At 34.3% G+C, this 24431-nt stretch overlaps 1 protein-coding gene and 1 long non-coding RNA gene across 3 annotated transcripts in view; both read right to left on the bottom strand.

The window, feature by feature from the left end:
* Positions 1 to 1013: 1013 nt before the first annotated feature.
* Positions 1014 to 24431, bottom strand: part of LOC128181693 (uncharacterized) — a 26719-nt gene continuing 3301 nt past the window's right edge. For both annotated transcript variants that reach the window (XR_008243346.1, XR_008243347.1), the window contains 2 exons: positions 23509 to 23565; positions 1014 to 1212 (listed from right to left, as the gene is read on the bottom strand). This is a non-coding gene — a long non-coding RNA (uncharacterized LOC128181693). The remainder of the gene's footprint in view (positions 1213 to 23508; positions 23566 to 24431) is intronic.
* LOC128181692 (zinc finger protein ZIC 4-like) lies at positions 9871 to 16451 on the bottom strand. The gene is made up of 2 exons (XM_052850180.1): positions 15317 to 16451; positions 9871 to 10892 (listed from the first exon to the last, which is right to left on the bottom strand). The coding sequence occupies exons 1-2, from the start codon at positions 16179 to 16181 to the stop codon at positions 10336 to 10338; spliced, it is 1422 nt and encodes a 473-aa protein (XP_052706140.1). The 5' UTR covers positions 16182 to 16451; the 3' UTR covers positions 9871 to 10335.

Here is a 24431-nt window from a genome sequence, read left to right as displayed (position 1 = left end):
ATTCTCCTAGCAGTGAGCGGCCACCGCGCTAACCACTGGGCCATCTAGGCAAGACAAAAATCTTGCTTTCGATGACGAAGGGAACCTAGCGCGCTGGTCGCTCACTACACGGTCGTTTGAGATACAGGTGGAATGCAGTTAAACGACAATTTGAGAGGATCGGGACGATACACATTGCATAGATATATACATATAATAAGCACAAACATTGCAATAACTCTCAAATTGACATATACCTGCCCATAGTGAATGATAAAGATATACATAAAGCACAAAGAAATTCACCTTGTTATATGTATTATATGTGCTTATTATATGTATATATCTATGCAATGTGTATCGTCCCGATCCTCTCAAATTGTCGTTTAACTGCATTCCACCTGTATCTCAAACGACCGTGTAGTGAGCGACCAGCGCGCTAGGTTCCCTTCGTCATCGAAAGCAAGATTTTTGTCTTGCCTAGATGGCCCAGTGGTTAGCGCGGTGGCCGCTCACTGCTAGGAGAATGGGTTCCAGAGGTCGTGAGTTCAAGCCCCGGCCGGGGCGGAGGTGGAGTTCCAACAAGGTGAATTTCTTTGTGCTTTATGTATATCTTTATCATTCACTATGGGCAGGTATATGTCAATTTGAGAGTTATTGCAATGTTTGCGCTTATTATATATATATATATATATATATATATTCCTATTCAATAATGTCAAATACGTTAAATTAAGCAGACGACATACGTGTCGAAAAAATATTCTACAAAAATGAAGATTAATTTTTTGAAGAAGAAACAATATGATATAATATTTTGTTCGCGTTGAACATTTTTATATACGGTATCTATAGATATGAAATTTTGTAATCTGGTAGGATCTAATTTGTTATCTTTTTGCGCTCACATGAGGTCATGTGTCTGCTTTACGTCATTATGATGTATTTTAAATTGAAACTTCAAAAAATAAAAAAAAATCTTTAATATCTAAGTATACAGAGCTCAAAATAACTCATATATTGCCTTCAATTTTATCAGTTACCCGATTTTATATCAGAATCCTCTTGGTATCTTGTTATTCGGAGTATTTGTGGGTGTTCTGTAGCGTTAACGTTTGGTGTGCTGGAGGTGGCTTCTTTAACTTGAAACATCTTTATAAGATCTCGCTGACTGCCAGTGGCCCAAAGCGAGGTCCGCAGTAACAATGTAACTGTCTCCAGGTTACACTTCCGCTGATGAAAAAATTAATATGAAAGTTAATTTTTTCTTTGTTTTATATGTATCATTAATTGAAATGTTAATTGATAATCATGATTATACACATTGAAACCGAAACCTCGCCATTGCAAGGGAAAAAAATCATTAATCAGTGAAATAGAGGGATTATTTATTATAATCAATAAATATAGTAATATGATTTATTTATAATAATATTAAATAAATTGTGATTAATGATAATGGTTAATAAAAATCAATATATATTACGAGATTCCGCCATTGCAAATAATAAAAATATTTCAGCATATGTGATAATTTAGACTATAATTCTTAATTGAAATCAATAATTTGAAATGTACATATAACATAAGTAAATATTATATAAATGATGATTAGTAAAAACCATAATATGTATGAAGACTTCACAATTGCAAATGAAAAGTGTTCAAGTATAGATAATATATGAAGGTTCTTTATCATTATTATTTTTTTGTATTGTTCGTTTTTGCGACAAAGGGTCTTCGTTTTCAGAAAAATCTTTGTGACACAATGAACATTTATTTTTTGTCAACTCTCTTTACCCTGAATGTGTCTGCAGGCTCTGTTTGATTTTGAAATGATGAACTAAAACACAAAGTAGAATTATTTAAGGTGGTATGGGACACCTGTCAATACTAATGTGGATTAAAGTACACTATAATCAAAATAAAATGTTGTTTATTTCGATACGAACTACGTCACAATATATGGAGGTGTCCCATACCACCTTAATAACAAAATGATGATGAACTTTTCCATATATATATATATATATATATATATATATATATATATATATATATATATATATATATATATATATATATATATACACACAACATGTAAAAAAAAAAATATCAAAAACATATTCTTGATTCTTTAACGTACATGTAGTTAAAATTGTGTCCCTGAAAATCAAAGGTTATAGGGATACTGATAATTCACTGTGATCTCTATTAAGTACTAACTGACGCGGTAAAAGTTTCAAGCAATGTATATCTACATCAACTTTAAAGTTAGAAACTTAAGAATATATTTTTCTGCTTTTAAAAATCTTTAAAACGTTTGTTCACAGTATATATATATATATGTGAACAGAAAATGTTATATGACTATCAAATTATAAATTTAACACCTTTAAAGACGAGGACTTCAAAGGTTTCACACATTTGTTTTGCAAATAAGATAAATGTATGTAAGGATAAAGGGAAAAGTTACTTTTGAAATGTTGAAATTAATTTAGAAAAGGACCACCTGAAGAAACTAGAGACAGTGAGGTGTGTAGAAATCTATATATCATTTAAAAAGAAAAATAATGAATTCAAAAGCAAAAAATTCCTGATACATGTATTTGTTTAGAATTACTGTTCCCAATATGCGTGCAATTTTAGAACTTTGGCAAGATAAACAGGTATATTGTCCACCCTAATTATTTTTTGGCGCGTCCTTTTTCCTAAATTTTTTCCCGATAAAAATAATTTTAAAACTCGGTGTCCATAATTTTTTTTCAATATTTCATGAATAACTATTGATAGTTTTGCATGGTATCTGTGAGAAACAAACAGGTTTTTTATACTCTAGCATTCTCCTAAACGACATTTTTTTTTAGGAAAAGTTAATGAACTTCTGAATTTAACCATTGCGTCCAAGTCTCCCCTTGGGATTTATGTGTTTTCATATTAGCAGCTCCCCGGAGGTCGCGCACATTCTACGTTCATTTTCAAATTTTCGTCGCCATCTCCTTGTCTGCAAATTATTCAAGATATAGAATGTTGTTTTTTAAATAAATTAACAGTCTTGACAAGAAACTCTCCAGAAACATATTAATGTTTCTCCCAGAAGCCCCATTTTATTGCTCAGCGTGGCTCGAAACAGAGGACTCCTTGTGACCAAATTGACGGGGGATCGCCTTCTGGTTTCAGTCCTACCTTGAGTCTTCCTAATCTAATCGGGCATTCTTGTTGCATTTTTCTGTATTTTGTTTATCAGAGGGTGTCTATTGAAATTAAATTATCAGATATATGATTGTATGATTGCAAGCAATATAAGTAAATTTGTCGTGAAAATATCCCTTATTTTTTTGGAAGCTTGATACCGTGTTTGCCTTTTAATTGTCCCTCAGAAATATATATTTCGAAATAAAAAGTGAGGAAGAATTTATCAGATCCTAGTCTTGGAGTCATTAAAGACCTTCATGAACCATAAAAAAACAATAAAAAATAAAAATATCGTACTACGTCAAGATTAGTACAAAAATAAAAACACTAATAAAAACAAGATAGAAACAGAAGAAAACAAAGAATAAATATACGTTCTACGCTTCCATGATTTATTTATGTGGATGATAAATTATGGAATATGGTTAATGTAAAAGCGATCGCGTTTGATGAAAAAACCAAGGGTGTCCTCCCAACTCCCCAAAAAATGGTCTTTGAAGCTTGACATTGTCCGTGGTCATGATAAATGATTTTTCGCATAAATACCTCAGTGAGATGATCAGGGTTAGGTCCCCTACCGTTTGCTGCTAAAGGTCGACGTGGTCCTTATGGTAAAACGTTATACTAATAATCAAATCCATCCGAGTCAATTCGGATTAAACGGTACTTGTTCCAGTGGCTTATTATCTTTTAAACGTTATATATTTTTGGTCAATTTTATTGAAAGTTTTAGTTTGATTACTCACCATTTTCTTTCAGAAAAATAATTAGAGCGAAAAGTGCTTTTGTTTCATTTTGATTTGTTTTGGAGAGTTTTTTTCTCTCTCAGAATTAATTTGTTCTTCTTTCTATTCAATTGACAGATTGACCACACCTCTTAACTCGGTGTTAATTGATTCCCCGCGGAAAAATAAAAAAATATAAAGTTTTGTGTCAGTAAGGAGAACGCGTCTTCAATTTTTTTAAACGCTTAATTAATGAACTACTCCAAATCGTCACACAAAAGGGGTCTATCAGGCAGGAGTCGCTAGTTTCTTTCTTTGGGCAGTGTTTGAATTGTTGCCACTTGGTTCTGTAAAAGTCAAGTACTTTTGTTGACAAAAAGACGACGTTGTCAGATTCTCGTTGACTCCATACAAAATAATCTCTTCTTTGCAGTACAGGAACCCGCAACAAAAAATCTAAGCGTGCATTTTTGCATTGATTATCTCCCTTGTTCAGAAAAACCATCGTGGATGGTTTAAGCATAAAATTGTACAATAAATATGTAAATTTTGCTGGTATTCAAATCAGTTGTGTGATAAAGAGCCCTGTGAAATCTTAACTAATGTGGGCGTTTCCATTGAATTACCCCAATGATGCTATCAAAACAGGGAACCACTGGGATTCATAATGATCGAAGACGGATGAAGGATGCAGTTTTACGCTTTGATTTGCAAATTAGTCATGTATAGACCCCTCCAAAAAAAACCAACGAAATGAAAACAGTATCGCCCCGATTTCTATACACACAAGCATTTTGGTAAACCATATTCTTGTCTGTATGATTTGAAAGAATTGAGTGTCAACGCGATGCATTTTCTCTTTCAAAAGCGCGGTCCTCGCGAGGCGCGATGGCCATTTGTATGCATTGAAACCTGTGCGTTAATCCGGTAGCGAGACACGCAGGCGCATCCAACAACGACCGACATATTAAACTATGTCCCGTGACTGAAGGGAGGAATATGTTTTCAATATATGTCTATAATTCCGTGAATGATTTTTTGACACACGAAGAAAACAGGCCTTCGACCTGAGTGATTTTTACAGCGAAATCGCATTAATGTTTTAATTGAAGTCTAAATGAATTGTCTGCCAGGCCACCGCCTTCTACGGGAAATACGGGTATCTATGGAGTGGTAAAAGTGGACGATTTTGTCAATGGCGCCAGTTACAGCGCCTGTGGGACTTCATTAAACAATGGAAGACGTTGTTTTTAGATATGAAAATAACAAAAATCTATAATCAGACAGTGACGCATTTAATTGCAGAATTAAAATCCATATCTTTTTCTTCTTCTGTAGACTGTAATTCCTATTACCTTAAATTGACAGTTGCCATTTTTGTAATTTTTTTCATATAATCTCCTTTTCTGCTTCTTGTGTAATATATAAAAACGTTTTGTTTTAACTGCACCTTACCGACGTAATATTAAGAGTATATTTTCAACCATAAGATGGTTACAGTCTTTTCTATATTATATAGCTTTAGAAATATTTAAATGCACGTATTTGTGGGCCGTATATTCCTACATTTAGATAAATCTATCTTCAATACTTGCATGGCCTAATCCCAAAATCTCTCCATGTGTTTATTCTTTAGTAATGTGGAAACGACACTAAGGTCAAAATATCATATACTTGACGGCGCATGTCACAGAGGATGTTGCTTGATGATTTTTTTTTCAAGAGGGCTGGATGGTTGTGGCAATTTTTAGAATATATTTTTATCTCCTTGCGAAGAAAAGCTCTGTATGAAAACATAACAAAATATTCAAATTTTAAAGTCAAAATGTTTTTATTATTGTTTTTTTTTTTTTTATTAAATGACAGTTTATGGCGAAAATTGTTATATCTGAAATTTTAAAGCGGATCTGTTGGGTTAGTTGTCTGTCATTGCCTGTTCATAGAAATGCTTTGCTATAAAGAAACAACTTATAAATCCACGTTATTATAGTGGAAGCACGTTAATTACCATATAAGCAATCTATCTGAACATAAAACAACAACAACAAAATTCACACATACGAAGGGGTACATGTATGTGTACAACGCACTATAGGTACACATGCGTGCACATCGGATGTACACCATATGTTAAAACTAAACAAGCATCTTTGTAAATAAACGTTGTTGAAACCCAAGAACAATTAACAATGGATGATTATAATAGAGAAGTTGATAATTTAAATGATAAATGAAGAAATTAATTCTATTTGATCATCTGAGGTTATAGAAAAAATTGATGCATTCACAATTCCATTAACCGTCTTTGTATTTTTTTTTTAAAACTTATTTTCTCATTTATATTCCAGTGTTTATGTTACAAAATTAATAAAAGCAGTTGCATAAATGTGTTACCATAATTTAAAACAGCTTATCAAATAAAATCCTAGGAAGGAAGAGATTTTGCCAATGTTATAAAAAAAATTCTTATACACGGTTGTAATACAAAATATTTTCTTTTTTTATATTCTTTTTTCGAGCTTTATAATAGCAAAACACGGGGGGAAACCACAAGCATTAAAAATATACTGTTCATAAATGCCGGCTTTGACTTTATATCCTCTTTTGATGGAGTAGAGTTTCAAATGGATCCGAACTACTGCGGAACCCGGTAAGCTCTCAGCAGGCCAGAACAGAGGAAACGCGGGGAAATCGCCGGGAACACGATTGGAGAAGGAGATAACGGCATCTCGGCTTCACGCGCTCTGTGATGCTGACACAATCCGCGTTTTTACACCTGCTGTCGGTCATTAAAAATTGTTTATTTAGCTCCATGTTACTCGATCATTAATGAGTTAAATCCAAATATTTGAAACTTTATAGGTGCGTGATGGAGATATATATTCAGAAATAACGATAGAAGCCAATTAATAGAAAAATAAATTTCGCATTGGTGGTCCATTTATGACTCCAACACATTGTGTTGTGTTTTTGAAAAGGGGTGTTCTATTTTTCGAGAGAAAAAATAATTAAGTTATAATATTGCCGAATAAAATATCATGTAATTAAATAATGACACCAGTATGACGTATCACTGACGTTTGGCGGCGGAGTGATCTACAGCCGGGTTATTAGAGCAGCGATGACAACGCACCCCAGCGGGACCGTCATCCAACCAATCACAGCGGTTACAGTTCGCACGTGTATTTTTGAAAACTTTTGCTAAACTTGAGACATGCATGCTGTGATTTTAATAAGATTTGATCTTTTGAAAAGAAATCGAATTCTCTCAATTTCCATTCTTTTGTCCAAAGTGTCTCTCGAATTAACATCTGAAAAACGGTGTTGCATCGCGTTTTGATTATAGGTCTACGTTTGATGGACACGCGCCCAAATTTTACAGCAAGATCGCTCACACCATTAAGAAAGAGGAAGTGAAACCCAATAATTTTGATGCAAATTGGACACAAACACGTAAAAATCGGAAAGAAAATACAATAGTTCCTTCACAAATTAATAATTATCCCTTCCATAAAATACACCAACCTAATTGAACAATTAGGCACCGGGCTCCACTATTTTATCATGTTTACAAGATGTTCATAAAAAAAATGGTCAATTTTTTATGATTTATTCGTTGGGATTTCTGTGCATCGAGTAATATTTTCTACGCATTGTTTTAGTTATACATCCAGTGTATGTCATCAATTTCTCATAAGCATATACATTTCTATACATGAGGTCTTCGGCCAAACCATGTTCTTTGATAAATGAATGCACTTTTCGACTGAATATTATAATGTAAAACTAATGTATATATCTCACCAACATACAAAAATTGATTCCGATATCTTTGTATGCGAGGTCCATTTTTTTGTATATCTACAGCTGTTGTCGATGGCTTTAGATTGCCACAACACCGTTGATTCTATCTCAAAAGCCACAGTTGGCGCTAACCTTATCTCTTCATATTCTCCATCATAAAGTCTTTAACAGATCATATTAAAACATTTAGAATCTCTAAATAACTCGATACACAAATGCTAAAGTATATCAACACTTTTTATCTCTATCCCCATCCTACACATAAAATGCAGAGTCAAAAATATAATGATTTCGTACAAAGAAAAAATTTGGACAGCTGTACATGTCGAACCCGCGACGCGTATCTTTCTTCTCAAATCAGAGTACTAAATGAATTTTCGAACGAAAAATATGTATATATAAAATAAAGTTCTGCTCTCTCTCTCTCTCTCTCTCTCTCTCTCTCTCTCTCTCTCTCTCTCTCTCTCTCTCTCTCTCTCACCACAAGCCCATTCAATCATTATTTTCAAATTACAATTAGAAGAACTTTACTTTCAAAAATAAAATTTTCAAAACCCCCTTCTAACTGTAAATTGTTGACCCCGCACGCATCGGAAGATGTCTACATGAATACACCCCAAGTCTATAAAGAAAACCCCCAAAATTAATTCAGTAAATTATTTTGCTCCATTTGCCTGCTGTAGACTTGTGCAGACAGTTCTTTATACAGTATAGAAATTTTAATGTCCATGCGGCGACAAATGGGTCAGAATCTTCTATGGCGGAATACAGGCTTAAGTCCAGGTGAACAAGTTTAGAGAATTCATTCTTTATGTTTGTTAAATGAAACCGCAGAAGTTATGGATTTTATATCACATCTTCTTCTTCTTATACGACTGGTTTTTAACACACTTCGTGGTTGTTGCAATATCTTTTTGACGCTGGGTTTTCTAGTACTATTTCATGTTTGTAAAGTCGAGCATGAATCGTTTTTATTTCAATAATTCTAGCTTTCTAATCCTATCAAGGACTGGGAATCAAATTAACCCCTAGGAATAATAAATGTCCATTTGCTATATTTCTTACAACTTTTTTTATTACCTGAATCGGTTACATGTTGGGAGTGTATTCGATGTGAAGGATATTGTTGGTAAAAGTGATCGTCCATAAAAATAATTTGAGAAGTGAATGTTTTTGTTTATTAGGTATGCCTCCTCCCGAGTTACGGTTGTTTTCCCATCTAAATATTGCAGGGGCTGATGCAGTAACCTTCAGAAAATTCACATAAAAGCGCCATTGTTGTCCTCTGTTCTCCCCCTCTTATATATCCATTCAAAATTAGATTACCAACGTGTAACATTGGGGAGAATGAATTCATTCATAAAAACCCCAGGAACACAATGAAAACGTTCTTAAAAGTAGTTGAATATTAACTGTAATGCCGAAAGTCAACATTTCCTGTGGAGAAGGGGAAAGTCCGCACATTATAAAAGACGGAATGATAGATAATGGAGGGCGGTATGAATGGATTCACAAGAGACGGACTGCGACACACAGACAGAGATATTTGATTACTTAACTCGTAATTTTTAACAAAAACGAAATAATCGAATGTCTGGTAACAATTTGACTTTTAAAGACTTTACTATTGACTACGACAAGACAAGAGGAGGAAAAGTAATTTATTGAAGCGACAGGGGTATTGACTTAAAAACAAAAGAAAGGCCCCGTTGGCACCGCGCAGGAGCAAAGATCTAGAAGTTGTTTGTTTATCTGCACACATTGCATGCTCAGTTGAAGAAAATTAAATGTTGACACACTCTTACTTTGAAACGATGTTTTTTTTTATTCTGCGAAGTCAAGTGCTTGCACAACAGTCAATCAGTTTTGTGCAAATAAAATATTTTATTTTTTAAAAATTGTGTATATTTATATATAATTAGAACAGTGCAAGCTCTATTTTTTTTTATATTATAATTGGAAATAGTAGATTGATATAATCTATTATTTATTTCATAAAATAAAATAAATGTATTTCAATCACTGAAAGAAATAATTCTTTTAAACAAATTTTTAAATAAATAGAATATTTATCGTAAAAATGAACTTCAAAGATTTTTTCCAAATAGAACTCTGTCAAAATTCTCAATCAAGGCAAAATTTAAAAAAAAAATCTAAACTGTATAGATCTATATTCATAGGAATTTTATTTACATTATTTACCATGTTATACATGGGTATAATTATTCAATGTTCATTTATCATTATACAGGTGTATAATTTGATTAATGACAATACCATGAAATGTGAAAATAACTTAAAACCTAATACAAATATATAGTTATCTGTAGATTAGAACATCTGGGGGAGAACTCGTGAGAATCCGTTCCCCTCGGTCGCTTTAAAACAGTAGAAATGTAAGTTACACATTGATAAGTCACGTCTTCAAATCATTTTCATAATCCCCCGATCCCGATCAAGAAAGCTTGAGGATTCAAAACACAGAGAACGCATACCTGCCCAAGAATCAACAAATATCGATCATTAGGTGTAGAATTATTTGCAGGAGGTGGGTATGATCGTCTTTGTTTTAACACCGATGATCTAGACAAGTCCTTTAAGGTGAAAGAAAAAAAAACCAATGATCGATTTCTCAAGAGAACTGAAGTATTGGAGGGGGTTGTAGATTTTGAAGATGGCCGAGTGTGCCCAAAGCTGATTGTTCGCTCGTGTGAGAAACACTCAATCCCGGGGGTCCATTCGTTCCTTGACAGACATACCATTCGCTAAGGTTCGTTGTGTTATTATGGGGAAGACTAGAATTTACTTCGTGTGGCAAGGTCGGGCTCGACATTGAGGAAACGGGCGGAGTTTGCTGCTGCTGTTGCTGCGGCTGTGAACTTCCGGTTCCGGTGGTATTGGTCGGGATCGGAGTATGAAGGGATTTTGATAATGGCGGACTAGAGGGAGGGGCTTCACCGTCAGAATGACTGTCGTCGGAATCTTTCTCTTCCATACTCGGGGAGATGTTCCCGTGGACTTTCATGTGCTTTCGGAGGGAACTAGGGTGTGTGTAACTTTTGTCACAGCCTCTAACTTTGCAGTTGTAAGGCTTGTCACTCGTGTGCACGTGACTGTGCTTCTTCCGGTCCGAGCTGTTTGCAAATCGACGATCACATCCATCAAATTCACACTTGAACGGCTTTTCACCTACAAGATAAAAATGACGAAAAAATTATGATAACTATTTAAGTATTCAACCTAGTCATATATCTTAAATAATCTTCCTCTTAAATTTTTCAAGAAGCTGAGAAATCCAATTCCTCTTGAAAACTCTATCCTTGTTCAACGTCTTTTGTTTTCTTATTCTGCCTTATTCTCCTCTCACTCTCTCTCGCTGTCTGCTCTTGACAGCAACTTATCATCTCAGCAATTAATTTGTTTAGCAACTTTCTCAATCTTCTGACACTCAGATAAAAACATGGTTTTGACATGAAAACAAATTCTCAATAGGAACAATTACAGGCGGTGCAGAAGCACATGTAACAGGCGTAAAGTGTAGTGGAGGGGAAACGATTTACTCTTCTTCAAGTATATACACCAGCGATTGAGTATCGCGAAGAGTAGAAATTATTGTCTCTCTGAACAAGTGCAGCTATTAGCGGAAACACTGAAGTCAAAGATATATTTGCAGGAAAAATAGGCAATGGTTGATAAGTCAAATACAAATTTCGTAACCATTAATTTCAATTACATATTTCATATTGATTTAAAATATTCATTTTTATCTTTTAATTTAATAATCCGGAAATGGTTTTTTAAAAAAATGTTTTCAGAAAAAAAATATATTTCACGCTGAAAAGACAACCAATTGATTCTGAAACAGATTCTTTTTTATTATTTTTATTTTATTCCAAAACATTTATATTCTCTTTTAAGTATAAAATTAAATTTCAGGAAAAAATCTGATCATTTAAAAAATAATTAAACAGAATTCGTTAAAAATTAACTAGAGGATGTTAATAACAAGTATGTCACAACAACATGCCATTTATTTTATTTCTGTTAAATACTGTGCAGTTCAGTTTCTTTCGCGCCGTTTGATACCGCGTTGGCCGGAATAATCATTTTAACATATTCTCCCCACCGTAAAAATGGCCACTACATATTTCGTTGACCCCTGCCGTGGACTGTTATCAACCCTCAGTCTCTTCATTAGCCCTCGCCGTCTCATTTAGTTTCGGCGATAAGATTCCTACGGCCGAGGAAATCCGGCCCATATCGAATGTACATCAATAATGTCCCGGCGTAGTTCTGACACTGGTGAAATGTTTGGGTTTATAAATTGATATGGGACACTCTATCAGGGTAGATAATTTGTAATGATGGAGATTGGGGTTAATAGATAATTAGTTAACAATCAACTGGTACGGTAGTCTGTGCATGTGCGTTTAATTTCGATGTCAGTTATTCGAGTTTTCCTTGTGATCACATGAAAAATCAGTGTTCAAGATATCATGATTTTAAATATTATTCCACTAAATAAAAAGAAATTATTATTATTTTTTTAAGGGCCGTGTTACAATTTTTTAAAAATTTTCTTCACTTTTTTAAAATAAAAAATCACATAGAATAATATTTATATCAATAGAAAAAAATCTTAAGCTTGAAACAAGAATTAGTAAATAAGTTCATGAATATATAGAAAAAAAGGTATGTAGAAAACCTGGAAATATAATTTTTGTATCCATATAAATGGATATGGTGTAATTTCGATGAGGGTGTCTGGAATCAGTTTATTATTAAACGAGTGATATTGACAGGGGACTCAATAGTGTTTATTGTCAATAATACACGCTGTGGCCCCCTGATTATAAGTTAATCAAATACAAATATTTTCATTCTTCAATCAGTAGGGTCAATAATCACACTGAGAATTTTATTGGGTTTCTCAAATTAAAAACTTTAAAGGTATCGGGATAATTCATCTTAATGAATCGTCATTGATGTAAAGTGGGTGACTTTTTTTATGCTATCCACAAACATTTTGTTTTTATTTAGAATTCTACTAAAATGTAATTATTAAGACGGACTGGGTTAACAAATATCAAATACACACAAAACACTTTTTCAAGTGTTGTGTTTCGGATATCTACTAATGGCTTTTTGAAAATGAAAACAAACTGTGAAATATGTTGAATAGATGTTACAAAGTGGATATAAAATGATCTGCAAGAAGCATTTTGAGTGACTTTAAAACATAACATCTTGTAAAACCCTCCCCTTTCTTACGGTTGCAACACTACTTCCTAAATGAATACCTTCTGTGTTTTAATATTCGTGAGAATTATTTTTATAGATAAATATCACGGGTTTCGTGATGTCATACGGTACGGTTTTAAAGATTATTAGTACCCTAATGGCGGTGTTCAGCTCCAGTTTTTGAAGGGTTTTTATTTTCATAGGACTTTATAATTGAACATTATCAACACAGAGATTATTCCAAATGTCATGTCAAGAGGGCTGGATTATCTGCAGCAAGGGATTTCATTTACGGAGGGAGATTTTCTTTTATTTTGGCATTTCAGATGCGAATGGCGGTCAGTGTGAGCCGTGTTTTTGAAATTTGAAATTGTAATAACATTAAAAAAGAGATATTGTATACCAGTATTAAGTTACCGAGGATAACATATGCCGGGGTGCAGCTGGGGTTTTCTTTTTTAGCAGTGTGAATTCATTGAACGACCTCTAATCGATCACAACAAAGACTGAAGAGGGACATGTTGTACCAAGCATTTACCCATTGAAACGTCCTTTTCACCCCTCGAGAACCTTAAAACGTTCCCCTTTAAGGCATCCATTTCTAAACACTCAAATCAAGTTACTATTCATTTCATAATATATTCAATCTCAATTAAGGGTCCTTTTTTAAAGGTGCAACCAAGATGCATGGATCATATTCCAAAGTTTGTTCACAGCATTGTTGAGATGACAGCCTAATGCCATTTTGTAATGAAATCCATCTACATTCAATTGGCGACTTTTATATGGCTCTTTTCAAGTATTTGCACAGACGCAAATTTTTCAATTTGTTTAACTTGAGTTTTACAACGGCACCGAAGCTAGGGACTATCATTTAGTAATTTATCAAGTGATAGATCGTTTGAGTGTTATTGGGGATCAAATCGGAAACTGAAGTTCGGAGGCAATGAAAGAGGCCAATAGCTATAAATGTGTGGATCTGGGGCCGTAAATATTTCGCATAAGATGTTGTGGACATAACAGTCTTTTTCTGTTCATCCGTAACTTTTCTTGTGACATTTGATTGTATTTGCATTTTGCAGCTTAAAGTAAATATTATTATTTTTTGAATGAATTTAAATAATGGTATTGTCCTTGATAAAAGAGTATGTTTTATGAAACGTTAAATGACATGCAATTATTGATGCATTTTTTGAAACACCTGCGTTCTAATTTGTTATGAATTTTTTAAATAAATTCAAATTTGAAATTTAAAATTCACTAACAAGAAACTCTAAAAAAAAAAAAAAACTTTTGAAAATATGGGAGAAAAAAAAAGAGAGAAATATTCGTTTCCTAATTCTAAGTGTAAATAAAGGGGGGGGGGGGAAATTGCTCTGCAGATTAATTCACAAAAAACATTAAATTGACACATGTTTTAGAAGTAAGAATTCCCCAAACTACAAATCCAGAACTCGAACTATTCAAATCTACTTTTATCTGGGCCCTTTTCTCCATCATAGATGTGTTTAGCAGGACACTTCGGCTTAATTATGTGAATAGGGGGGTTTACTGCATACTTTGATGGTCTATAAATGAATATTGCACCTGGACAAAAACGATATTTAAACATACAGTACTTAGGACAAGGGTTACCTGATAAAGACATAAGCTTTTCTAAGTATAAAACACCTTTATTACACTGCGCGGCAGAAAAAAAAACCCTTGGGGAATATTTCAATGGTAAGCGGGGGTTAATTTTACAGCGACAAAATTGACCATCCAAGTATTTAATTGTATACAAGTTTAAACTTTCAATTTCCTCGCTTTTTATAATAGTGTTACAGGGTTTTATGGAAAATTTAACTTTCAACTAATTACAGAGCCCCAGGGGGATTTTCCCGCGCAAGTAATCATGTAAATCCACTTCGATTTCCGCTGTAAATAACATGTAAATAAATTTGCGCAACGTTCCTTGAATGTAAACAAACAAACATTGATAGAAGACTTGTGAAACAACAATTAAAGAACGTGTGAATTTTTTCGACCACTGTCAGATTATGCACAAAAGATGAGTTTACATACAAACAATTTTAATCGGCGTCAACCGGAAATGTTGTTTAATTAGCCGAGGTAACACACACAAGGTCTTTTAATTAAGATCGGTAAATAAATATTAAACATCTAGATAATACCATATATCAAAGCAGTGTTTAAAAGTTAAGCATTCTTTAAATAAATATCTATATTTGATACAATCGATATCCAACAAATAAAATTAATTTTCTAAGTAGGAAAAATTCTTTTTCAATATTTATCGGAAAAAAAATGTTTATTTGTTAAATTTTGTTTTTATTACTTTGAAATTTTCAATTATTTCATGAGGTACCGACCTGTATGTGTTCTTTTATGAATCTTCAAATTCTCGCTTCTCGCGAACACTTTTCCGCATCCCGGAAACGGACAAGGAAACGGTTTCTCTCCTGTGTGGACTCGGATATGGTTGACAAGTTTGTATTTGGCTTTGAACGGGCGTCCATCCCTCGCACACTCTTGCCAGTAACAGGCGTGGTCCGTCTGCTCGGGCCCACCGACATGGTCAACTGTTAAATGGGTCACAATTTCATGCATAGTCGAAAACACTTTATTGCAGGGTTTTTTCGGCTCCAACTGGTCCTTCTCTATCCAAAGACACGTGTGTTCCTGCTTTATTGGAGGCCGCATATAACGGAAAAAGGCTCCCGGTCCATGGGCTCCCATGTTCATGGGGTTCATTCCGTTCATGGGGGGCATGTTGAAAGGCTGAGGGGTCGGGAAATGGTCATGACGAGGGGGTGCAATTTGGTTGTACTGCTCCGCGCGTGAATACATGTCCGAATGAAGTCCAAACCGTCCATTGACGTGATGATGGCTGCTGGGGTAGTGGGCAGACTCATGGAGTCCAGATAGTAACATGTGACTAGATGTTTCCGAGGGATGGGAGTGGAAGGCCCCCGCCGTGGCTCCGAACATCCCCGAATGACTGTTCCCATTGGCATCGTGTCCCGGAATAGAGATGTCTGGCCGCCGTAGTAAGAACTCCCGGGCCGAGTAGCTGCTCACGTGATGAGAATGGGGAACCCCGTATCCACTGGATGGGGGACTGAACTGGTTGGATTGTCCGTGAACGAACCCCCCATCGTTCATGTGGTGAGGTGGGCTCAGCTTCAGAGCCCCCGGTGGTAGATGGGGGTTGGAATCCATGAAGGGGTTGATCATTTTTGGAATACACTAAAGTCTATGCCAACTCGGTTGATCGCGAAAACTTCATTCAAAAAAAAAAGTTAAAATGACACAAAATCGAGTTTGTTAAAAAGCGATCCTGCTGCTGATGTGTTTGGTGAACACGGTCCCCGGTGTTGTTTGATATTTTAGACTCACTGAGATCGGCAGATAAACCTTCTGTCATCGGGGCTTTTGGGAGTCCCCTACTGTTCTTACTTCTGAGATTTTGGGGAACTGCTGACGCTCACTGCTGAGTTAGAGTAAACATTTTGACCCCATGAAATATTTCGTAGCGAAAATTATTCGATTGGAAGAAAATGCCTTGACTGACAAGTGAAGTTTATTTATCAATTTTCCTTATCTGTGATAGGATCAATATAGCGGTCAAGGCGGGGCTTATTATTCAGGAAGGCGTGACTTGTATGCTAATGAGGACGCGTTAAGCCGATAACATCGTCGGAGTGCATGGTTCTTGAAAACACTTTACGTGTGAATGTGTTATTTAATTCCCTTACTATCTAAACAAAAAAGATACATTGTAACAAAAAACCCATCAGTGGTTTATTTTCAAAATGGCTATTCTTGAAAAAGAAAAATTGAAAATAGATAGCAGAAATGAAAAAAAAAATAGAAAAGAAGGGGAAAAGAAAACAATTTTTTTTCAAAAAAGCAAGAAATCTTCAGGTTTGAATTTTTAACACTTAAACTATAAAAATATGATAAATTTATTCGTTTTAATTTCAATAAGCTACATATGTAGCTCATTCTTATAGAATAAATTGCTGTGGTTTGTCGAATATCACTCTTTTTCTTTTGATTTTTTTTTTCATCAAAATTAGTTTGTTCGGCATGGGAAAGTGAGGCAATTAGAGAACGAAAATTGTCCTAAAAATTAAGACCCGTCCAAAAGTAGAATAGAATGGCAGGCTATTAGAAGCGTCTGTGGAGACCGCTGGGTTAAACTTAGCTGGGAGGGTGTCCGAGGATGGCATGCATTGTCACAAACTAAGACGATTCAGGCAGATTAACACTTCATAATCAATTGTATGTCATTTTGTTTCAAGTTGGGTATTATCTTGTTCATTTGTTTACAAAGGCAAATTGGCGCGTTATTTTATGACATTTGAATATCCAACTAGAAAGATTATTTGCAGGAGAGGAAAGAAATAATTGAAATGATTAAAAAAGAGAGAGAGAGAGAGAGAGAGAGAGAGAGAGAGAGAGAGAGAGAGAGAGAGAGAGAGAGAGAGAGAGAGAGAAAGAGCACGAACCTGCTATTCTCCCATGGTGTGGTGTAAAAGGTGTAAAAGGCAAATAAAAAATGAAATTGTTTTGAATTATGGGATGTGCAAATAATGTTTTTGAAATCGACTTCCTAGTAATAGAACGAATTCAAAGAGTTATAATTGTTATAATTTTACTCCGTTGTCTAAAACTATTTACATACATTTTATTTTTCATTATGTAAATATTTGACTTTGCTTTGATGGGAAAATTGCTCTCATTTTAACTTTTAAGGGAAAAAAAAAGGAAAAAAAATCGTCGCCGTCCGTCTTATATAATTTCTTCTAACAAACTTAGGAATCAATAACAAATAATTACAAGCCCAAGTGTCGATAATATATAATGATTAAGTCTTTTTGTCCGAAATTACCAGTTTGCGCGACAATTTATTTTCTCCTTCGTTTCACTCCTCCGAAAATAAATCTTTTCTTGTCTAATTCAAAAAACAACAACTAAATGAAATAGGTTAGGTGCGTTCGTTACAAGCACTGACGATGACACTCGTTGTTGTACAAGACTGGTCAGAAAAAGGGAAACTGTAGCTACTGAGGCTGGTAGTGGTTGAAAATTGTGCTGCAGACACCAGACTTTAAATCTTTTGAAATAACCATCATATTTTTGGTTTGTTGCGTTGGACTTTGCACTTTTAATAACACCAGGCAAGAGATTCACAAAAACGCCAAGTTGGGGATGTTGTTTAAACTTCAAGATGTCTTGCCAGTGGCCTTGACGGTTATGCAATGTCTGTAAATACATCAGAATAATAACTGATTAATTATGACATTAAAATAAAATAACAAAAAATATGATTAACGTATATTTGGCAATACAATAATACCATTAATATATACAAATCTAAACAAGAGAAAACGGTCATCTCTTTATGATACAGTCCTTCACTTTTTCATATGTTAATATATAAACAAGAGAAAACAGTCATCTCTTTGGGAGCACAGTCCTCCACTCATAAACGTATATACAAACAAGAGAAACAGTCATCTCTTTCAAAAGCACAGTCATTCATCAATGTAAATTAGGTTTTAAAACCATATAATACAATCAATAACGATAATGAGTACAGTCCTCCAAAACTCGCTATGTAGCATCTATATTCAGCACAAGTACATTACTGTTGAATTTATTGGCTGCAAAAATGCTATTCTTGTCAGAACCTGCACAGAAAAAATGTAAGGGTTTTTCATATTCAACATGCTGTTTGATAAACCATCGAAAATTTCCTGATATGTCAACAATAGCTGGCCAGAAAACTGAAGATTTCCATTTCGGCACCACTAACACACCCTTTGCTTGACAATGAATAATATGCTTTATTGCCTTGCTTATTAGATTAATAGGCGGTACTAACCAATTCATATCTTGAGCCCAATCAAAAGCGAATGCGTCTACGCCGCTACTGCCCGGCGTCCAAAATTGAGAATAAAATTTTTTAACTTTGAAATTTGAAGAACTTGCAAAAACGTCACATGTGAAAGGTCCCCAAGCTTGATCAAAATAATGAAAAATATTTTGGTGTACGCCCCAGTCGTCGTAATCAAAAATCTTGCTATAAAAATCCGCCTCTTCGTTGTTTTTTCTGGGTATCCATGCCACAGAAAGTTCTATATTATTGACCAGACATGTAGAATAAATAGAAAAGGCTAATGACTGTAAATTTTGTTTCATGCTACCTGTTTGTGAAATCTTTATAACGTTTTGATTGTCCGAATATAATTTTATAAATTTATTTTGCAACATATGACAAAATGTTTTCATAAACAAATCAACAGTTTTTAATTCTCTATATGTTGAACTTTGCTCTCTATCAAAATCGTTCCACATTGTATGAAAAAACTCTTTGTTTGATTCCAACAATACGCCAGCGCCAGCATAATCGCTTGCGTCAGTGAACACCATTCGATCAGGAATGCGGAACCATGGAGAGATAACTCTGTTCGGTACACGCAACACGTTGTCAAACCAGAAATCTAATTCATCGGATTCTAACTTTGATAATTGTATAGATTGATCCCAATAAGCTGTTTTAGCAATTAGGATAGATAAATTCCTTGTGAACATTTGACAAATTGGACCTAAAGCGAATTTGAAAGAAATTATGCTGCCGACAATTGAAGCTAGGTCTCTGGCTGACACATGTTTTTTAATTTTGATACATTTTATCTTGGTGCGCAGGTTCTCTAATTTATTAAAAGGGATACTAATAACGCCCTGAATTAAATCCCACTCGAATCCCAACCAATCCAGCTTTGGTGAAGGTTCCCATATACTTTTTTCTTGATTAACAAGAAAACCTGCGCGCGCAAGATCCGTCTGAATTATGCTTGATATACGTTCACAACTCCTTACAACCTTGTAACGAACGTCGCAATGACCAAAATCACGCATAAAAAACTATTTATACTACGCGCCAAGTCACTCGTGCATGACGAAACTACTAATAATAGAATAAAGATTTCCGTAATGTCGTAAAATCAAAACGTTAAGAAATTCATTTCGCAGTTTGGTACCCCAGCCGTGTGACGGTGTCCAAACAAATAAGACCTCCTGCATTTCACACCATCTCATTCACAATTTCCGAATAATTAGACCAAGAGTCCCAAACTCTGCATGAAGCATCATTACAGTTCTTTCTCTTTCTTTTATAAGAAAATGCCTTTCTGTTTCCTTAATTTTTCGTGATCATTTTAGCTTTTGTTCATATCTATAGACAACCTAAACCTTTCAGACTTTATGTCTTTTTCGGCAATTAAACTTTTGGAAAATAAATGCTGCACGTGAAATTGTATTCGATTGAAAATTATTGATATGTTGTATTTCTGTCGCCTTTTTTTAATTTAATCCAGCGCACATTTCATTAACATATAAGAATAAAACAGCCGGTGAAATTCCATCAGTTCTTTGTTCTTATGACTTTATGATATATCTAAATGTTCCGTCTGATTCAAGTGCTTCGGCGCTCATCGTTCAAGTTATATAACAAATTTACACATATTTGTGTACCATTTTACGCACAATTATTCCATTATCAGCGTTACGAGAACAGTGCACATGCTTAGATTAGCGGTCATTAGGCGGAAAGAAGTCTATCCTCCCCCACCGTTCCCCCCCTAGTTCACTAATTAGTACCACCCGTTGAAATCGCACCATCCCGGTAAGCTTTAGACAACGATAGCAGAACAATCGCTTCCAGCTTCTTATTTCCACGTATGGGTTTTCTATCTTATATACGCATGTTATCTACCGAATACGGAAATTTAGAGCCTATTTCTGACTAGTTCCTGCTTTGTTAGATGCAGGTGTTTATTTTGATTGACCACATCTGCACGCGTAAAAACTTCCCGTTACTTTGGAAATTCTAAAGTTTTCGATAAAAATTCAAATATATGACTAAATTCGTTTCTAATACAGTCACCTGCAACCAGAGTTAAAAACTTAAACATTAAAGATATTTGTAAATTATTATATAAAGATTCATTTTGTTAAGAGCAAATATTAATGGTATATATTTTTTTAATATTACTGGGCTATATTAAATGTTGATGCATTGCAAAAAGGTTCAAAGATAAGATATTTTTTCTAATATTAAATATATCTTTATGTAAATAAAAAATGTACATACACATTTTGTTGAGAATAACAAATGATGATGACACTATCGCCAAAATCACTAGTGGAGTAAATTATAGCCCGGACTAATTGACAATTACTGCGTTTACATAGTGGGAATGGTCAGAATTAGCCTTATAAAATTCCTCCGCCGGAACGCAAAATTATCTTCCCTGCCGATTTCCAATATCTAAATAGGTGGCAGGTTAATTTTGCCCCAAAGAAAATTGGTAATACATTTTACAAATGAAAAAAAAATATAGGAGAAAAATACAACTAAAATTAAATTCGTTAATCTTTGAACTCATTTTTTTTTCTCGGAAACCCGTTGACCATGAAATGGCAATATGAGCGTGTTGCAAAACTACTGCACTATCACAATGTACGCAGCTGTCGAGGGTACTGATACAAAGCTTTCAAAATCCAAATGATTATAAAGGAAAACCGATTGATTTATAAATTTGATTTTGACCCAAAGTAAATTATCTATCGGAATTTTAAATAAATTGTGCGATTTAAGGAATAATAACAACCAAATATAAAAATGAAAAAATATATGTCTCCTCTTAAAATAAATTCATTTAATTTTAGTTTCTTTGCGTTCAAACACCTTAAAAATATAAAATATAAGACACTTTTTTCTTCGTGATATAAACATAATATGTTTTCATAAGAATCGTGGTGATACCGTTGGATCTACGTCCATTTCTCGCACGTGCATTTAATTTGGACTCAACTTTCATCAAACCGATCATCACATGCGAGATCTATCCATCTTAGATCCGTTAAATCGGCTGTGGCACCATTTCAAAGTCCATTGAATTCTAGCGACCACGACGGATTTTATGATCGGGATCGGCCTGCTAACTCTCGTTTAATGTCCGACAAACTTGTTATTGATATAACTTCAAAACGGCTTATCAAATCAACTCGTATATATCTAGAAAAAATACGATTTTTGATCTCATGTCCAGTATCGTCTGATGTGGCGAAACCGTGGAAATTTTACTGTTAACGAGCAATTATATCGATAGTATTTGCTGTAAGCTGACACGTAAAGAGACGTTAAACGAATTCCTCCAAACCCAAGATTATAAATATTAGTGCGTTATGATAACACTGTCAACTGAGTACAAGAAAGATGGGGGGATGTAAAGAAAGGAAGATTTTCGTATTTCTGCGTCTCTATAAGGTCACGTTTGCACCATTATGCGTGATGCAACTTCATATGCATCTTGCACATCTTTCATGATTTGTATTTTAATGTGTTTTTTTTTTCTCTCTATAATTAACATAATGAATATTGCAGTGTATGCAGCTTTCGGAACCAATTTTTGATCGGGGTATGACTATTGAACGCAGAACACCCTGATAACCCGAATGGTATAACGAAGGAAATTTCCCTAATGTTACGATTATTTCAGAGTCAGCTTAGAGCTACACACGACCGAGTCTTAACAATTGCGTGTGTATGAATCAATAAAATGTCATTTCTCGGTGTGACAACAAATTTTAATAAGATTTCCCTCATGTCTATATCATATATTGATTCCAAATTATGACACGTTCCTCGGTTATGAGTTATGGCCGTCAAGAAGAAATAAGCTTTTTTGTATAAGATCACGACTCATTTGGAAACAGTTATGATCACCGATTCTAGTGTACATATGTAACGTTGCTCTAAATCTGTATTGTAATAAGATATTAACTAATATTACAAAATCATTTTCTCTTTGTATTATTCATCTACAGAGTAACAGCGGAGACAAGACAAAGACGAAAATACATACTGTGCTATTTTTATGTACGTGGTTATGAATCTATATATGAGAGAGAGAGAGAGAGAGAGAGAGAGAGAGAGAGAGAGAGAGAGAGAGAGAATCACCATACAAAATTATAAACGGTTTTCATGATTTCATACAGTATACTTGTGGAAGAACATCAAACAATAACTGAAAGCATATTTGATTCGAAATTCTAAATACTACAAATACTGAATTTAAAAAATCGAAGGATTGAAAGAATTCCAAAGCCAGCATTATTTCACAGTATTTTACTCATTCAAATTACTGACTTGACGCAAAGTCAGGAAGTTCACAGTCGGCGGCCATGTTTACTCCTTCATTGTACAAGAGGGAACAACCATTCTAACAGAATCCCCGATAATTGCGTGTGTTAAAAACGGTGGTCTTATCATGTTTATCCTCTATGCACATATCTATGGTAAACATCTCATTTTATCTGTCTTTATCACAAATTTACTTATTGACAGTAACTGTAAATAGGAAAATATCCTAGAAATCTTCAGAGATGTGCACTAAACATTTGTACATGTTTGAATGGGTGGAAAATAAGAAAACTGAATTTTGAATTCTTAAAGAAACAATTAGATATATTTGCAAATCCAAAGTACCCTATTATTTTTCCATGGTCCAGGGTTGGAGTCTTTTTCCTACTACATCTCTCAGGTCTGAAATTGATGAACATAATTGGTATCAAAAAGCTGTTACAGCGAACTGAATGACAAATATAAATTGAAGCTCATAAACACATGATCATATTATAATGGATATTCGACATCATCATATATACAATGGTATGGTACAAGCGTTTGTCCCTGGTCGTTTAAATGATAGAGCTGCTGCTATTGATGGTAAATATACATTTGCATTAGTTGGGTTGCTTATAATTTGCCCCCCCCCCCCCCCCCCCCCCAAGGAGGATACATGTATATGTGCAACTATTTTCTTTGTCAATAATGATATCTACCGGTGAAATATATAAACAGGTTTCTAAAGGGTACGATATTGCAAGGAGCATACAGTTTAGGTTTTTGTTTATTGTTTAAAGTCAAGGCAAGAAGTTGATGGTCATGATTTTGATTTCTTTTATCATCGCTTTATTATTGGCTGGTCCACAATATACAGGTGTGGTAAATATGGAATAGAATTCAAAATTAATTCACTTAATATTCTGTTCATCAATAGTTCAAGTGTATTCACACTGATTTAATTATTTATTATTAATAATTTTTTATTGTATAAGTACAAACTGAGACGTATTTGCAATAATATTGTATTTGTTGTTTAACATGTAGGGAGAGGGCGAATTAAGTTTTTATAACTTGTACCCAATCCCATTGTAATATATAATGCAATAAAATATGTTCAAATCAAATCACACTGAGAGATGTATCTAGGTTACATACACAATGTCCAAATACAATGATCATCCGACACACATTCTATCATATGTACATGTACTATATTTGTATCATTTATCAAAACAACTCGCATATTTCCGTTGAAAACAACTTGGGTTAATTCTTTAAGCTAA

Source organism: Crassostrea angulata, chromosome 4, assembly GCF_025612915.1.
Source record: "Crassostrea angulata isolate pt1a10 chromosome 4, ASM2561291v2, whole genome shotgun sequence".
NCBI classification, from domain to species: Eukaryota; Metazoa; Mollusca; class Bivalvia; order Ostreida; family Ostreidae; genus Magallana; species Magallana angulata.
The sequence above is the reverse complement of the archived record's forward strand: the minus strand, read 5'-3'. Positions and strand labels throughout refer to the sequence as shown.